Source organism: Mandrillus leucophaeus, unplaced genomic scaffold (assembly GCF_000951045.1).
Source record: "Mandrillus leucophaeus isolate KB7577 unplaced genomic scaffold, Mleu.le_1.0 Scaffold479, whole genome shotgun sequence".
Lineage (NCBI taxonomy): Eukaryota > Metazoa > Chordata > Mammalia > Primates > Cercopithecidae > Mandrillus > Mandrillus leucophaeus.
The window spans coordinates 230,558-249,117 of NW_012105131.1; the positions used below are offsets into that span (position 1 = coordinate 230,558).

Sequence of the window (18,560 nt, forward strand, 5' to 3'; positions counted from 1 at the left end):
AGGTCAGGAGTTCGAGACCAGCCTGGCCAACATGGTGAAACCCCGTCTCTACTAAAAATACAAAAATTAGCCGGGCGTGGTGGCGCATGCCTGTAATCCCAGCTACTGGGGAGGCTGAGGCAGGAGAATAGCTTGAACCCAGGAGGCGGAGCTTGCAGTGAGCTGAGATCGCGCCATTGCACTCCAGCCTGGGCAACAGAGCAAGACTCCATCTCAAACAAAAAACAAAAAACAGCCACTCACCTCTAGCCTGCTCACAGTGTCTTCATTCCCGACAATTTCATTCAGCTTTACTGGCCTATATTTTTCAACCCTGTTAAGAAAATGCATAAAAATGCTGACATGGTTATCTTCACACTACCCCACAAAAAGCACTTAAGGGTCATCCTGAGAGCTTTGTTGGAAAATTACATACATTCAGTACAACTATGCCAAACGGTTGCAGGTTTTAAATATAATAAGATGCTAGCCAGGCACGGTAGTTCACGCCTGTAATCCTAGCACTTTGGGAGGCTGAGGTGGATGGATCACTTGAGGTCAGGAGTTTGAGACCAGCCTGGCCAACATAGTGAAACCCCATCTCTACTAAAAATAGAAAAATTAGTCGGATGTGGTAGTGTGCATCTGTAATCCCAGTTATTTGGGAGGCTGAGGCATGAAAATAGCTCGAACCCGGGAGGCAGAAGTTGCACTGAGCTGAGATTGCGCCACTACACTCCAGCCCAGGCTACAGAGTGAGACTCTGTTTCATAAATATATAAATAAATAAATAAAATGTAATAAGATGCCCAAGTGCCACTTGAAAAGTTAAGGGCATGAGAATTGTACAGCAAAGGCTTCAAACCTGCTACAGCAGAGAAACACCTGTTGTTGCTGGAGCAGGGCCAGCACAGGCCATCTGGAGAAACGTGACACTGCTGCAACCCTGTCTGCCCGTCACAAGGGTTCCAGCACACACAACGCTGACATCATTTGGTGTGACAACATGGGTGCAGCCAAGCTCCTTTCTCATCCCTTATCTGCCAGTTTCTTTTTTTTTTTTGAGACAGAGTTTCGCTCTTGTTGTGCAATGGCGCGATCTTGGCTCACTGCAACCTCCACCTCTCGGGTTCAAGCGATTCTAATGCCTCAGCCTCCCCAGTAGCTGGGATTACAGGCATGCGCAACCACGCCCAGAGAATTTTGTATTTTTAGTAGAGATGGGGTTTCTCCATGTTGGTCAGGCTGGTCTCGAACTACCGACCTCGGGTGGTCCGCCCACCTCAGCCTCCCAAAGTGCTGGGATTTACAGGCGTGAGTCACCGTGCCAGGCAAGGATTACCTGCCAGTTTCTGCAGACATGTGCCAAATATACAGCATGGCTGGCTAGACAAAAACCGTAGATCTAGGCTGGGTGCAGTGGCTCATGCCTGTAATCCCAGTACTTTGGGAGGGCGAGGCGGATGGATCACTTGAGATCAGGACTTTGAGACCAGCCTGGCCAACATGGTGAAACCCAGTCTCTACTAAAAATACAAAATTAGCAGGGTGTGGTAGTACACACCTGTAATCCCAGCTACTAGAAAGGCCGAGGCAGGAGAATTGATTGAACCCGGGAGACGCAGGTTGCAGTGAGCCAAGATCACACCATTGCACTCCAGCCTATGTGACAAAGTGTTACTCCATCTCAAAAAACAAAAAAATTAGCTGGACATGGTGTTGCATGCCTGTAGTCCCATCTACTTGGGAGGCTGAGGCAGGAGGATCACTTGAGCCAAGGAGTTGGACACCAGCCTAGGCAACACAGCAAAAACCCCCGTCTCTATTAAAAAAAAAAATTTCAAATGTAAATGTTATTGAACCTAACAGTCAAAATATTATTTTGAACAGGTAATCAATTTTTTTTAAAAGACCGAGGTTTTTAGAAACACGAGGTCATACACTACTATCCACAAAAACTTTTGAAAAAACCAACTAGGTCAGAGTAGGTGGCCACCTGGGGTAGCCCTAACTGTCATAAGCATTGTTGTGAGCGAGACTCCGCTCGCAGTTTAGGCCGGCCACTCTCGATCCATGTCCCCCGCCTCCTTGAAATCATCTCGATGCCACCCGGGGTCTCCTCTTCCTTCGGGATCCCCCAAAACGAGCCTCTGCCCCCCGAGTTTCTCCAGAGCACGGGCAGCCACTCGCCCACCCTCACATCCAAATGCGCCCATTCTTTACGGCCTGGGACCTCACCACGGCAGCTCGTAGTGGCCGGCGCTGCCGGGGGCCTTGCTGGAGGAAGGGGCAGGGTCCTGGGCCTCCAGCTCGCCCGCACCACCACAGATGGCCTCCACCTCCATTCTCGCGCCTCCTCTTCCCGCCACCCGAGGCCCCGCCCCGTGACGCCGCCACACAAGCCCCGCCCCCTGACTTCCGCCGGGCGCGAGCGGAAGTCACGTACCCGCGCCTCTCCGCGCCGGTGAAGAGGGTTCCGGTGGTTCCCGGGCGACTGTCGCTAGAGGCCGCGGTTGCTAGGGGAGAGCTGGCGTCCGGCCTGGGAGCTACAGGAAGGCGAGCTCTGGCCGTGACGCCTTCAGAGAAAGCAGGTCGCTCTCGGAACGGACGTTTGTGTGTAGTTTCTGTGGAAGATCCGCTCCGCGGCGGCGTGGGAGGAGCAGGGCCGGGGGCGTTGCGGCCAAACGCCGACTTCGGTGCTGGGACACGGACAGCGCTCGCGTCCGGGCGCTGCTGGGCGGCGGGGTCCGGGGATGACGTCTGGGGCTGCCCGTGCCCACTTTTCCAGATTGTTCTGAATGTCCCAGTGAGCTGCTCCCGTTGGGTGGGCTCCTGCGCCTCAACCGCGTTCGGCCTTGACGTTTATTATCAGGGAATTCTCGGTTGCAAGATGGGAATTCCACCCCCAGCCCATTTTGCAGAGGAGGAAACTGAAACTGTCCTTGTGTCAGATGAAATGCAGTGTTCGTTCCAGGAAAATGGGGACTCAAGGCCGGGTGCGGTGGCTCACCCCTCTAATCCCCGCAGTTTGGGGGACAGAGACCAGAAGAGAGATTAAGCCCAGGAGTTCGAGACCAGCCTGGGCAACATAGTGAGACCCCCGTCTCCACAAAAATAAAAATAAAAAAAATAACTGGGCGTGGTGGCGCGCGCCTGCAGTTCCAGCTACTCCGGAGGCTGAGGCGGAGGAGTGCTTGAACCCAGGAAGTGCGGGCTGCAGTGAGCTCTGATCACACCACTGCACTCCAACCTGGTCTGCAGCAAGACCCTGTCTCAAAAAAAGAAAAGAAAAATAAATACTTCAACCTTGTAAGGGCTTTGAGCATTTTTGTGGGCTGTTTTTCTACCTAGTCTTTCCTCCCATAGCCCAAAATGTCGTAATAATCAATAATGATGATCCCAGAACATTGGGAGGCTGAGGTGGGAGGATCCTTGGAGCCCGGGAGTTTGAGACCAGCCTGGGCAACGTAAGTGAGACCCCATCTCTACAAAAAAATTTTTTTAGATGATCCACTTGTGATACGTGACAGTAGTCCCAGCTACTTGAGAGGCTGAGGCAGGAGAATGGGTTGAGCCCATGAGGTCGAAGCTACAGTGAACCATGATCAAGTCAGTGCACTCCAGCCCCAGGGGACACAGAGAAATCCTGTTTCTAAAAAAAGAAGAAGAAAAGAAAATAGGTACTTCAGATTCACAAGTGCTTTGATCATTCTGTTTTGTTTTTGTTTTGTTTTGGAGATGGAGTCTCACTCTGTCACCCAGACTGGAGTACAGTGGTGTGATCTCAGCTCACTGCAATGTCCAGCTCCCGGGTTTGAGTGATTCTCCTGCCTCAACCTCCCGAGTAGCTGGGACGACAGGCGCGTGCCACCACACCTGGCTAATATTTGTATTTTCAGTAGAGATGGGGTTTCGCCACGTTAACCAGGCTGGTCTCAAACTCCCAACTTCAAGTGATCCGCTTGCCTCAGCCTCCCAAAGTGCTGCGATTACAGGTGTAAGCCACCGCCCCTGGCCAAGCAGTTTGTTTTAATGATAATATTGAAGTATACAGATTCAGAACTTACACAGTGTTTTTCTTTCCATGTAATTTGGAAAAAATGCTTGAATTGGTCATCTTTCCCCTATTCCCCCTTTAAATTGATGGAGCCGTCTTGTCTGTTTTTTCAATCATTCACAGGTCTTTCATTTTTCCGGAGGAGAAAATACACACTCCTCTTGAAATATAAACTTTTCTTGAAATGTCTGCGGTTTTTCCATAGAATTGTTCCTGTGTGGTAATCTTCATGTTTTCCTTGTAATCACTATCACACACATCCTTCCCATCACATAACACAGTTTAGAACCTAAACTAATTTTTAATAAATGCAGAACATGATTCCTTTCATGGTTCTCCAAAAACTCCCACTCTACAAGAGGCCTTTTGGTGCTGCCAGGGCTATCCTCTTAACTGATGTGCTTGGAATGCCAGGAGAACCAGAGACGGAGGTGATTCTTAGGGCAAAGCTGCACTGTCAGGACATTTTTCTTTTTTTTAGACTGAGCCTTTTGTGACCCATTGGACTTGGGCCCAAACCGAGCTCAGAGCTTAAAAACTCCAACTGCGTCCCTGGGACTGAAAAACAGCATGTTGGGGAACCAGGGAGTGCTGGGGAAACCACAGGCTCTTGTGAAAGGGCAAAGAGTAGCCACAGAGAATTCCTCCCAGCAAATCCATGAAATCTCAGGAAATTAAATACACACTGAGGCTAAGCTCCCAGACTGTCATCACAAGAGGGGAAGGCAGTTATACACCAAGAGGAAGCATGTAGAAAGAAAATAAAATTGAAACCAAAATCCTCTTTCCCCAAATCCAGAGGTTTCCAATTGAATTGTCAGAGAGGTCAGGCAACACATCTTGGTTTGAATGATGCCTTGACTTTCACCGTTAGCTCACTTCCTGACTTATGTTGCAGGATGTGAGGCTGAAAATCTGCTGGCGTGCCAAGATCAGGACTACAAGATAGCCCGGTTTTCTCCCTGCCCATTCCAGCCTCCATTGGCCAAGAATGTCATACACACTGGATGCTGTTTGCCTTGTTTACAGTGAATTTTAAAAGTTCATTATCTTAGGCTGGGCCTGGTGGCTCATGCCAGTAATCTCAGCACTTTGGGAGGCCCAGGCGGAAGGATTCCTTGAGAACAGGCATTTGAGCCCAGCCTGGGCAATGTAGCAAGATTCCCATCTCTATAAAAAACAAAAATTAGGCCGGGCGCGGTGGCTCAAGCCTGTAATCCCAGCACTTTGGGAGGCCGAGACGGGCGGATCACCAGGTCAGGAGATCGAGACCATCCTGGCGAACACGGTGAAACCCTGTCTCTACTAAAAAATACAAAAAACTAGTCGGGCGTGGTGGCGGGCGCCTGTAGTCCCAGCTACTCGGGAGGCTGAGGCAGGAGAATGGCGAGAACCTGGGAGGCAGAGCTTGCAGTGAGCCGAGATCCGGCCACTGCACTCCAGCCTGGGCGACAGAGCGAGACTCCGTTTCAAGAAAAAAAAAAAGAAAAAGAAAAACTAGGCTGGGTGGGGTGGCTCACGCCTGTAATCCCAGCACTTTAGTAGGCCGAGGCAGGCGGATCAGAAGGTCAGGTGTTGGAGACCAGCCTGGCCAACATGGTGAAACCCCATCTGTACTAAAAATACAAAAATTAGCTGGGCAACAATAGCAAAACTCCATCAAAAAAAAAAGAAAAGAAAATGTATTATTTGTTTTCAAGTGGATTTCTTTGTGCTTTTAAGCTATTTTTGTTTTCGTTTTTATTTTTTTTTATTTATTTATTTTGAGATAGAGTTTCGATCTTGTTTCCCAGGCTGGAGTACAATGGCATGATCTGAGCTCACTGCAACTTCCGCCTCCCAGGCTCAAGCAATTCTTCTGGCTCAGCCTCCCGAGTAGCTGGGATTACAGGCATGCACCACCACACCCTAATTTTGTATTTTTAGTGGAGACGGTGTTTCACCATGTTGGTCAGGCTGGTCTCAAACTCCCGACCTCAGGTGATCCGTCCACCGCAGCCTCCCAAAGTGCTGGGATTACAGATGTGAGCCACCATGCCCAGCCTTTATTTACTTTTTGAGATGGGGTCTCATTCTGTCACCCAGGCTGGAGCACAGTGGCATGATCTTGGCTCACTGCAACTTCTGCCTCCTGGGTTCAATAGATTTTCCTGCCTCAGCCTCCGGAGTAGCTGGGATTACAGGTGCACGCCACTACGCCCGGCTAATTTTTGTATTTTTAGTAGAGACAGGGTTTCACCACGTTAGCCAGGCTGGTCTCGAACTCCTGGCCTCAAGTGATCCACCCACCTCTGCCTCCCATAGTGCTGGGATTACAGGAGTGAGCCATCGCGCCCGACACTTTTTTGTTTTTAAACGGTGATGCTATCATTTAAATAATTGTTTCCTCTCAGGCACTGCGGTGTTCCATCCATTTATAGTGTTTTTTTTGTTTTGTTTTGTTTTCAGTAGAGATGGAGTTTCACCATGTTAGCCAGGATGGTCTCAATCTCCTGACCTCGTGATCTGCCCGCCTTGGCCTCCCAAAGTGCTGGGATTACAGGCGTGAGCCACTGCACCCGGCCCCATTTATGGTTTTTCTAACATTTTCATTAGCATTTTTAAAATTAGGTGCCCTGCTCATCTTCTCTGTGTCGTTCCAGTTTTAGTCTATGCACTGCCAAAGCGAGCACTTTGTAGCATTTTCAAGATTGAGAGGCACAGTGTGTACCGAAAAAAACATTTCCTAGATATATCTACTGTATAAGGATGTCTCATCTGGGTAAAATTTGTCCCCGGGCATTGCTCTGATTAGATTTATGGAATTCGGAAGCTGGTTAGAAATTATGTAACCAGCACGTTTTGTGCCTTTAACAAATATTGACCAAGTGCCTAGAGCCACTGCAAGGGGCACAGGAGCTTCCACTGTAGGGAGGGAAACTGACAGCAAGCGGCCAATGTTATGTTTATTTCAATGTAATTATGGACTGGGCCCGGTGGCTCACGCCTGTAATCCCAGCACTTTGGGAGGCCGAGATGGCTGGATCACCTGAGGTCGGGAGTTCAAGACCAGCCCGACCAACATGGAGAAACCCCATCTGAATTACAAACACAAAATTAGCAGGGCATGGTGGTGCATACCTGTAATCCCAGCTACCTGGGAGGCTGAGGCAGGAGAATCGGTTGAACCCAGGAGGCGGAGGTTGCAGTGAGCTGAGATTGTGCCACTGTACTCCAGCCTAGGCGATGAGAACAAAACTCTGTCTCACAAATAAAATAAATAAAAACATAATTATGATCAGTGTCAGAAAAGGGACTGGTGGGTTGTTAGGATATCAGCAATAGGCTAACACCTCGCTTGGGAGGTCAGGAAGGGCTTTGATGGGGAGGTGCGTTTGGCCTGAGATGTAAATCCCCAATCTGAGATTTGCATGCTTATTGGCTTTGCCTGGAAGGACCACCTAATACCCTGCCCTGCCTGCCATTGCTACGTACACTAACACCATGTTTATTTCTTTCTCTCTCTCTCTTTTTTTTTTTTTTTTTGAGTTGGTCTTTTTGTGTTGCCCAGGCTGGAGTGCAGTGGCGTGATCATAGCTCACTGCAGCCTTGACCTCCTGGGCTCAAGTGATCCTCCCACCTCAGCCTCCCAACTAGCTGGAACTACCGGCACATGGCACCATGCCTAGCTAATCTGTTTATCTTTTGTAGAAACAGGGTCTTACTCTGTTGCCCAGGTATCTTGAACTGCTGGGCTCAAGTGATCCTCCCACCTCAGCCTTCTGAGTAGCTGGGACTACAGGCACATGCAACCATGCCTGGCCAATCTGTTTATTTTTTGTAGAGACGTGGTCTCACCTTGTTGCCAAAGCTGGTCTTGAACTCCTGGGCTCCAGTGATCCTCCTGCCTCAGCCTCCCAAAGTGCTGGGATTACAGGTCTGAGCCACTGAGCCCAGCCCCTGTCTGTTTATTATTGTTCTTGCCCACAATCTATATTTAGCTAGATTTGTTGCCTTGTTTATTGTTTGTTTCCCCACTAGAATGACAATTCTTTGAGAAAAGGAACTTTCTCTGTCCTGTTCCCATTGTATCCTCATTGCCTGTAGTGGCCCAGAGAGAGGCCCCACATTTCCTGAAGGGACGAAAGGATGAGTGACAGCAGAGCTGGGGCACACAGTGGTCTGATCAGCTCGGGATGGGTGGGAGTGGGGGCGGCAGAGAGATCAGCCCTGGATGGGCGGGATTTGGGGCGGGAAAGAGATGATCAGCCCTGGACAGGTGGGATTTGGGGTGGAAGAGAGATGGTCAGCCCCGGACGGGTGGGATTTGGGGTGGGAGAGAGATGATCAGCCCGGGACGGGTGGGATTTGGGGCGGGAGAGAGATTATCCGCCCGGGAGAGGTGGGAATGGTGGCGGGAGAAAGATGGAGCCTGCAGGGACCAGATTGTGCAGGGTGAAGGCTAATTAGGAGTTGTGAGAAGCCCCGGAGGAGGTGGGGCAAAGTGACATGACCCAGTTTGGGTTTTAGATCATTCTGGTTGCCAAAGGCTGGGTGTAGAGGAAATATGTGTGGAAGTATTGGGCTTTGCTTTCTGATTTTTTAATCTCTTTTTTTTGAGACGGAGTCTCACTCTGTCGCCCAGGCGGGAGTGCAGTGGCCGGATCTCAGCTCACTGCAAGCTCCGCCTCCCGGGTTTACGCCATTCTCCTGCCTCAGCCTCCCCAGTAGCCGGGACTACAGGCACCCGCCACCTCGCCCGGCTAGTTTTTTTGTACTTTTTAGTAGAGACGGGGTTTCACCGTGTTAGCCAGGCTGGTCTCGATCTCCTGACCTCGTGATCCGCCCACCTCGGCCTCCCAAAGTGCTGGGATTACAGGCTTGAGTCACCTCGCCCAGCCTTGATCTTTTAATCTCTAATTCTTTTTTCTTTTTTCTTTTTTGAGACGGAGTCTTGCTCTATCAACCAGGCTGGAGTGCAGTGGTGCAATCTCAGCTGACTGCAACCTCCTCCTCCCAGGTTCAAACAATTCTCCTTCCTTGGCCTCCTAAGTAGCTGGGATTACAGGCGCCCGGCACCATGCCCAGCTAATTTTTGGATTTAATTCTTAAATTATGGAACAATTCAGGCCGGGCTCAGTGGCTAACGCCTGTAATCCCAGCACTTTGGGAGGCCGAGGCAGGCAGATCATGAGGTCAAGAGATCGAGACCATCCTGGCCAACGTGGTGAAACCCCCATCTCTACTTAAAATACAAAAAATTAGCTGGACATGGTGGTGTGCGCCTCTAGTCTCAGCTGCTCGGGAAGCTGAGGCAGGAGAGTCGCTTGAACCTGGGAGGCAGAGGTTGCAGTGAGCTGAGATCATGCTGTTGCATACAGCCTGGTGACAGAGCGAGACTCTCTCAAAAAAATAAATAAATAAAACTTTAAAAAATTGTTGAATGAATGATCCTAGGGGGTTTCAGAAATACAGACATGATGAGATAAATTAAAATTTTATATTAGTCTTTTTATGTAGCATTCATACAAAATCTTTATAGATTTGATATATTACGGATTTGAAATCCTTATGACAACTTCTCATATTAGTGTCCAATGGGAAATTTATGATTCTAATTTAAAATGTAAAGTTGAATCAGTTAAGTTAAACTTGTGAGTTTAGATTGAAATCTCACTAGCTGTATAAATAGTATTAGGATATTTAAGAGAACTTGAGGTTCAACATATTACAAGGTTTTTAGCAAGGTGTGGTGGCGTGTGCCTATAGTCCCAGCTACTTGGGAAGCTGAGATGGGAAGACTGATCGAGCTCAGGAGGTCAAGGCTACAGTCAGCAGTGATTGCACCACTGCCCTCCAGCCTAGGCAACAAAGCAAGACCCGGCCTGAAAAATTAAAAAAATAAAATATTACAAGTTTAGTTTATTAGATTTATTAGATATATTTGAACTGGGTGCAATGGTTCATGCCTATAATCCTAGCACTTTGGGAGACTGAGGTGGGCGGGTCACTTGAGGTCAGAGTTGAGACTAGCTTGGCCAACAGGGCGAAACCCCATCTCTAATAAAAATATAAAAATATTAGCCGGATGTGGTGGCACCAACTTGTAGTCCAAGCTACTCAGGAGGCTGAGGCAGGAGAACCGTTTGAACCTGGAGGCAGACGTTGCAGTGAGCCAGGATTTCAACACTGGACTCCAGCCTGGGTGACAGAGTGAAACTCTATCTCGGAAAAAAAAACAACATTTGAGTACTTGGAAGGTTTGTCAGATAAGATACTCAAAAAGGAAATCAATCAAATATATTTAATTTGTAAAAGTAGTTGAAAATGTTTAAAAGAGCTTAATCGCCAGGAGTTTGAGACCAGCCTGGGCAATGAAGTAAGATCCTATGCCTACAAAAACATTTTTTTAAATTATCTGGGTGTGGTGATATATGCCTTCTCAGGAGGCTGAAGTGGGAGGATCATTTGAGCCCAGGAGTTAGAGGCATCTGTGAGCTATGATTGCACCACTGTACGCCAGCCTAGAGACAGAGCAAGAAGACCCTGTCCCAAAAAAAAAAAAAAAAAGAAATTATATTACCCAAAAAGGTTTTTGTTTTTTTTTTTTGAGATGGAGTCTCGCCTTGTCACCCAAGCTGGAGTGCAGTGGTGCAATCTCGGCTCGCTGCAAACTCTGCTTCCCGGGTTCAAGTGATTCTCCTGCCTCAGCCTCCTGAGTAGCTGGGACTACAGGCATGTGCTACCACACCCAGCTAATTTTTGTATTTTTAGTAGAGACGGGGTTTTACCATATTGACCAGGCTGGTCTTGAACTCCTGACCTTGTGATCTGCCCGCCTTGGCCTCTCAAAGTGCTGAGATTACAGGCGTGAGCCACTGCGCCTGGCAAAGGTTTTTTAAATTTGTCCCTTACTTAAGTAATTTTTTTTTTTTTTTTCGAGACGGAGTCTCGCTCTTGTTGCCCAGGCTGGAGTGCAGTGGTGCACTCTCAGCTCACTGCAACCTCCGCCTCCCCAGGTTCAAGTGATTCTCCTGCCTCAGCCTCCCGAGTAGCTGGGATTACAGGCATGCGCCAACACGTCCGCCTAATTTTGTGTTTTTAGTAGAGATGGAGTTTCACCATGTTGGTCAGGCTGGTCTTGAAATCCTGACCTCAGGTGATCCACTCGCCTTGGCCTCCCCAAGTGCTGGGATTACAGGCGTGAGCCACTGCGCCTGGCCTTTAAGAAATGTGTTTAAATAAAGTTTTCAGTGCACAGAAGTCATCCTAGAGTACACCAGAAACCCCACATTCCTGAGGGTGTTGCCACATTGTATTCTGAAGGATTGTCATAGGGTACACCCCTGCCAGCCACGCACAGGAGGTAATTCTGTTCAAGGGCTATTCAAATGCTCCAATACTGTTATTACTAGTGAGAAAACTGAGCGCTAACTACAGAGATGCTGTGAGGCCGGGTGGCCAGTGCGCGCTGAGTCAGCCTGGATCTCCGCCTCCCGGCTCCCCACTTCGGGCGGCTGCCTCTCTGCCGGTTGTCCCTGGTGTCCCCTTAATGAGTCTGCAGCTGGTGACAGTCTTCAGGCCCTGCAGAGGCTTAGTAACTAGCAATTGTTCTGGGTAGAAGGGGTTGACATTGACTCCTTGCAATTCCCATCGGAGGTTGTTATTATCCCATTACAGGTGTGGAAATGGAGGCACGTGGTACCCAGAGTGACTTGGTGGGTAGGAGGCAGAACCTGGATGGTCTAACCCAGAGCCCGTGCTCCTCACTGTGTCCAACCATCCACTCACCCGTCCATCTCTCTGAGGTCATCTTGGCCTCGCCAAGAGCTTGCTGGGTGCCTTGGTGGGCAGGGGTGAAGGCCATTCTATCCACAAAGAAGGCATGTCCAACACCGGAAATTCCCTCCCTCCATGCCTGTCTCCATCTCTGCCTGAATCTCTCTCTGCATCTGGTGTGTGTCGCTGATGTGTACAGACTTTCTCCTGCGCTACGCTTAACTAGGTCACAGGGTGACCTCTGACTGGCCTCTCTCCACAAGCATCCAAAAGAAGCCAGCCATTTGACAAGGACAGCCCTGGCTATAGAGCCGGGACGGGATTCAGGCACAGCCAGTCTGCAAAGGACTGGCCCATGGGAGGACAGTTCTGGGTTCACCGCAGTGGGAGATGCAAAAATGAGTTAGACGAAAAGTGCCCGGTCTGAGCGTCCTGGCAGGCACACGGGTGTCCACGCTCCACTGCTGGGTAGGCGCTAGACGGCACTGGGAAGGAAAAGCCACTGTGTCTGCAGGGCCCAGGCACCCCAAGGCATGACCTTCGAGCTGGGCCTTCAAAGGAAGCAAGCTCAAGTTCAAATCTGGTGTCCCTGAGCAAACGTATCCAAAGAGGACATGTCTTTTACGTTTTTACACCCCTCACAACCCCTCATCACCCTAGACAGCTCCATTTTTAAGGGCAGGAGAAGATGTCTACCCGTGACTCTAAGATGCATCTTTTATACATTTTTTAATTTTTTGTTTTATATTTAATTTAATTTATTTATTTATTGAGACAGAGTCTCGCTCTGTCATCCAGGCTGAAGTGCACTGGCACCGTCTTGGCTCGCTGCAACCTCCACCTCCCGGATTCAAGTGATCCTCTTGCCTCAGCCTCCCAAGTAGCTGGGATTACAGGCACCCGCCACCATGCCCGGCTAATTTTTGTATTTTTAGTAGAGACGGGGGTTTCACCATGTTGGCCAGGCTGGTGTCGAACTCCTGACCTCAAGTGATCTACCCACCTCAGCCTCCCAAAGTGCTGGGATTACAGGTGTGAGCCACTGCACCCAGCCGAGATACACCTTTTGAAAGACATCTGCCTCACAAGGTGGTGTTTTAAAGTGGATAAGGCTCATAATTTCAAAAGCTCCTGCCCTACTTTTTAAACAAATCCTGAAAAGTGTGCTTTAATAACTCTCCTAGAAACTATTCTACATAAATACATGTTCCGATTAAGTGCCCACTGTATGCAAAGTTTTACATGTTAACTATTTTGTTAAACTTTACCAGTTTGGAAACTTCGAAAATTGCTTTACACACCTCCTTGCCATCTTTTTTTGGAGACAGGGTCTAGTTCTGTTGCCCAAGCCGGAGTACAGTGGTACAATCACGGCTCACTACAGCCTCGACTTCCTGGGCTCAAGCAGATCCTCCCGTCTCAGACTCCCTAATACCTGGGACTACAGGCACATGCCACCAGGCCCAGCTATTTTATTTTTTATTTTTTGTAAAGATAAGGTCTCCCTATATTGCCCAGACTGATCTCAAACTCCTGGGTTCAAGTGATCTTCCTGCTTTGGCCTCCCAAAGTGTTGGAATTACAGGCGTGAGCCACTGTGCCTGGCCCCTTGGCTTCTTTGAAAACAAAAAGGGTACAGGATTTTTCCTGATGGTATAGAGGTTAAATGTTTATGCATCATGATGTGGGCTGACCCCAGAGACGATGGATGGGAGACGGGCTGTTCCCCCTACTCTATACAGCCTAGATCATAGGCTTTTTGGATTCTTTACTTCTAATTTTAGTCTGTTTACTCATCCAAGCATTCCCTCCTTCCTGTCCTCAGTGAGCACGTCAGCCCTGACCTTCCTGCAACCACTTTTTTAATTTTATTTTTTCTGAGATGGAGTTTCGCTCTCTTACCCAGACTGGGGTGCAGTCGTCCCATATCAGCTCACTGCAACCACAGCCTCCCGGGTTCAAGTGATTTTCCTGCCTCAGCCTCCTGAGTAGCTGGGATTACAGGCACCTGCCACCATGACCGGCTAATTTTTTTTTTTTTTTTTTTTTGAGACGGAGTCTTGCTCTGTTGCCAGACTAGAGTGCAGTGGCACAATCTCAGTTCACTGCAAACTTCGACTCCCTGGTTCAAGCGATTCTCCTGCCTCAGCCTCCCGAGTAGGGATTCCAGGCATGCGGCACCATGCCCAGCTAATTTTTGTACTTTTAGTAGAGATGAGATTTCCCCATGTTGGCCAGGATTATCTCAATCTCCTGACCTCGTGATCTGCCCACCTCAGCCCCCCAAAGTGCTGGGATTACAGGCGTGAGCCACCGCACCCGGCCCACTTTTTGTATTTTTAGTAGAAATGGGGTTTCACCATATTGGCCAGGCTGGTCTCGAACTCCTGAACTCAAGTGATATGCCTGCCTTGGCCTCCCACAGTGCTGGGATTATAGGCATGAACCACTGCACCCAGTCACCTGTGGCTCCTTCTAAATCTGATGAGGTGTGGTGGACCAGAGAGGACCAAGCTCAGTTCATTTTATCCCATTTATCCCTCCACCAATGGTGGATGAGAGCCAATAATGCATTTTTTTTGTTTACTAATCTCCTGTGCAAATATATACATGTAAATATATCTCAGTAATACATATTACATGTATATATAATTATATTACATGCAATAGATATTACACGTGTATATACATGAGTGCTGTTTCAATTTGCAATACTTTTTTTTTTTTTTGAGACAGGGTCTCACTCTGTCACCCGCTGCAGTGCAGTGGTGCAATCACAGCTCAATGCAGCATCAACCTCCTAGGTTCAGGGGATCCTCCCATCTCAGCCTCCCCAGCAGCCAGGTCCACAGGCACAGGTCACCATGCCCGGCTAATTTTTTTTTGTATTTTTTGTAGAGATAGGGGCTTGCTATGTTGCCCAGGCTGGTCTTGAACTCCTGGACTCAAGCGATCTGCCTGCCTTGGCCTCCCAAAGTGCTTGGATTACAGGCGTGAGCCACCGTGCCCAGCCTGTTTCAATTTTCATTGTCTTGTAGACCATTTTACTATGTGGGTCGACCTTTTGTATTTCCTCTTCTGTGACTTGTCTGCCCATTTTTCTTTTCTGTACAAATCGTACAGAAAATTTGTCAGTTTCTAGCAATGCTTTAGAAGTATACACTCTTTGACCCAGAATCCCACTTTTAGAAACTTGTCTTACATAAATCCTTACACAGGCGCACAAAGATATATGTACTAGGATGTTCATTGCAGGAGCTTAGAGTTAGGGAAGAGGGGAAGGAAATGAGATAAATATCCACCAGTGGCAGAATGTATAGGTAAATTATGGTACATTCATACTATACAGTCACTGAAAAATGAAGGCTGTCTGCCTGTACTGACAGGGAGAGGTTTCTGTGACCCCCTAAAAAAAAATAAAGTCCAGAAAAAGAAGCATAGAATCCTGTGTGTGTGTGTGTGTGTGTGTGTGTGTGTGTGTGTGTGTGTGTGTGTTTTGTTTGTTTGTTTGTTTTCCTCAAGACAGAGTCTCACTCTGTCGTCCGGGCTGGAGAGGAGTGCACGATCTCGGCTCTGCCTCCTGGGTTCAAGCGATTCTCCTGCCTCAACCTCCCGAGTAGCTGGGATTACAGGTGAACACCACCACCAGGCCGGGGTAATTTTTTGTATTTTTAGTAGAGATGGGGTTTCGCCATCTTGGCCAGGCTGGTCTTGAACTCCTGACCTCGTGATCCGCCCACCTAGGCCTCCTAAAGTACTGGGATTACAGGCGTGAACTACCACGCCCGGCCGTCATTATTATTATTTTTTTTATGTCTCTTTGGGAGGCTGAGGTGGGAGGACCACTTGAGCCCAGGAGTTCCAGAGTAGCTTGGGCAACATAGCAAGACTCTGTCTCTATAAAAAATAATTTTTAGGCCGGGCGCAGTGGCTTACGCCTGTAATCCCAGCAGTTTGGGAGGCAGAGGTGGGTGGATCACGAGGTCAGGAGTTCAAGACCAGCCTGACCAAGATGGTGAAACCCCGTCTCTCCTAAAAATACAGAATTAGTTGGGTTTGGTGGTGGGCACTTGTAATCCCAGCTACTCGGGAGGCTGAGGCAGAGAATTGCTTAAACCCAGGAGGCGGAGGTTGCAGTGAGCCCAGATCGTGCCACTGCACTCCAGCCTGAGTGACAGAGCGAGACTCCATCTCAGAAAAAGAAAAAAGTAATAATAAAAGTTTTTAAAAATTATTAGGCCAGTTGCGGTGGCTCACACCCGTAATCCCAGCACTTTGGGAGGCTGAGGCAGGCAGATCACTTGAGGTCAGGAGTTTGAGACCAGCCTGGCCAACATGGCGAAACCCCGTTTCTACTAAAATATAAAAGTTAGCCAGGCTGAGGCATGAGAATTGCTTGAACCTGTGAGGCAGAGGTTGCAGTGAGCCAAGATCATGCCACTGCACTCCAGTCTGGTGACAGAGTGAGACTCTGTATTAAAAACATAAAAAAGGGCCGGGCGCGGTGGCTCAAGCCTGTAATCCCAGCACTTTGGGAGGCCGAGACGGACGGATCACCAGGTCAGGAGATCGAGATCATCCTGGCTAACACGGTGAAACCCCGTCTCTACTAAAAAATACAAAAAACTAGCCAGGTGAGGTGGCGGGCGCCTGTAGTCCCAGCTACTCAGGAGGCTGAGGCAGGAGAATGGTGTGAAACCAGGAGGCGGAGCTTGCAGTGAGCCAAGATCTGGCCACTGCACTCCAGCCTGGGCAACAGAGCAAGACTCCGTCTCAAAAAAATAAAAATAAAAAATTAGGTGTGGTGGTGTGTGCCTGTAGTTCCAGCTACCTAGGAGGCTGAGGCAGGAGGATTTTTGGAGCCCAGGAGTTCAAGACCAGCCTGGGCAACATGACAAGACCCCGTCTCTAACAACAACAACAACAACAATTAGCTGAGCATGGTAGCGTGGGCCTGTGGTCCCAGCGACTTGGGAGGCTGAAGTGGCAGGATTGCTTGACCCCAGGAGGTCAAGGCTGCAGTAAGCCATAATTGCACCACTGCATTCCAGAGCCTGGGCAACAGAATGAGAGCATATCTTAAAAAAAAAAAAAAAAAATGCAGGGTCAGGGGGCTGTGAGTGGAGATTGAGGACTTTCCTGCCAGCAACCTGAGTGCCCCAGCATGCTCTTTTTAGGCTGTTCAGCAGGTCGTGGTTTTTTTCTTCTTCTTCCTGATGGGTTCTCTGTGACATGAGATATTTCGACAGCGAGCCCACTTTAAGCTAAGAAGTTCTATACTGGAAAAAAAAAAAAATCTACATGTCCACACAGGATCAGTTAGGGGGTGATTAATTGCGTGTAAGAAAAGATGACACCTCACCTAAGCAGTTGACATTCCTTTTCAACAGCAATCTCATTATTCTCAAAACAAGATTATATCCACCATTTCAACACCACATCCATTGGGAATAGAGTGGTGTACCTCAGTCTAATCTGGCCAGCTGGTGCTCCAATTTGGGGGGTGTATTTTATGTTCCTCACCCCAGAAATCTCCAAGTGTGGATCTCATTACTTGAAGAAGGCGCCATGGGCATTTTAAACCATGCTCCGTTTTAGCACGCCTCCTTCTGTGCAGACACGTTCACCACATTCTTCGGGAAGCCCGGAGGGTGTCTATTCCAAGAAGGTTGTGTCTCACAGGTAGAAATGTTTTCCTTATACCTGAGGCTGTTGGATGCAGGGTGTCATTCTGAAAATCCTAAACCAGGCAGGCAGCACACACCCACAGTCCCAGCTACTTGGGAGGCTGAGATGGGGAGGGTGGAGGGGATTGCTTGAGCCCAGGAGCTCGAGGTTGCAATGAGCTCTGATTGTACCACTGCACTCCAGCCTGGGTGACCCAGCAAGGCCCTGTCTCAAACAAACAAACAAACAAACAAAAGGCCAGGCACGGTGGCTCACGCCTGTAATCCAATAATCCAAACACTTTGGGAGGCCAAGGTGGGCAGATCACAAGGTCAGGAGTTCAAGACCAGCCTGACCAATATGGTGAAACCCCCGTCTCTCACTAAAAACACAAAAATTAGCTGGGCATGGTGGTGGGCACCTGTAATCCCAGCTACTTAGGAGGATGAGGCAGGAGAATCGCTTGAACCTGGGACGGGGAGGTTCAAGCGGTTCAAAAAAAAAAAAAGAAAATTCTGAATCTTTGACATTCCAACCAAGACTACAACTTATGCTCCAGGGACTATCCTAGGTGCAGGGATGCACTGCGCAGGCTGTGGGGTGACAGGGTGGGAAGAGATACCATCAAGAAACAAGGCCAGGTGCCACGGCTCACGCCTGTAATCCCAGCACTTTGAGAGGCTGAGGCAGGTGGATCACCTGAGATCAGGAGTTTGAGACCAGCCTGACCAACATGAGGAAACCTCGCCTCTACTAAAAATACAAAAATTAGCCGGGCATGGTGGTGGGCGCCTGTAATCCCAACTACTTGGGAGGCTGAGGCAGGAGAATCACTTAAACCCGGGAGGCGGAGGTTGCAGTGAGCCGAGATCATGCCTCTGGACTCCAGCCTGGTTGACAGTGAAACCCTGTCTTAAAAAAAAAGAAAGAAAGAAAGAAAGAAAGAAAGAAGGAAAGCAAGCAAGCAAGCCACCCAGTCAGGTGTGATGGTGGGCAGTACTTGGGAGGCTGAAGCAGGAGAATCACTTGAACCCCGGAGGCAGAGGTTGCAGTGAGCCACTGCACTCCAGCCTGGGCGACAGAGCGAGACTCTGTCAAA

The 18,560-nt window shown here is 48.8% G+C and overlaps 1 protein-coding gene across 4 annotated transcripts in view; it reads right to left on the reverse strand.

Annotated features, from left to right (window-relative positions):
• RFC2 (replication factor C (activator 1) 2, 40kDa) overlaps nucleotides 1-2,399 on the reverse strand; it is a 23,311-nt gene extending 20,912 nt beyond the window's left edge. For 3 of the 4 annotated variants that reach the window (XM_011995226.1, XM_011995224.1, XM_011995223.1), the window contains exons 1-2: nucleotides 2,218-2,393; nucleotides 244-313 (exon numbers count right to left, since the gene is read on the reverse strand). In XM_011995226.1, the coding sequence (XP_011850616.1) occupies nucleotides 244-313; nucleotides 2,218-2,324 (177 nt within the window). In that variant the 5' untranslated portion in view covers nucleotides 2,325-2,393. Of the gene's footprint in view, nucleotides 1-243; nucleotides 314-2,217 lie in introns of all 4 variants that reach the window. The other variant, XM_011995227.1, reaches the window with a different exon arrangement.
• Nucleotides 2,400-18,560: the final 16,161 nt, after the last annotated feature.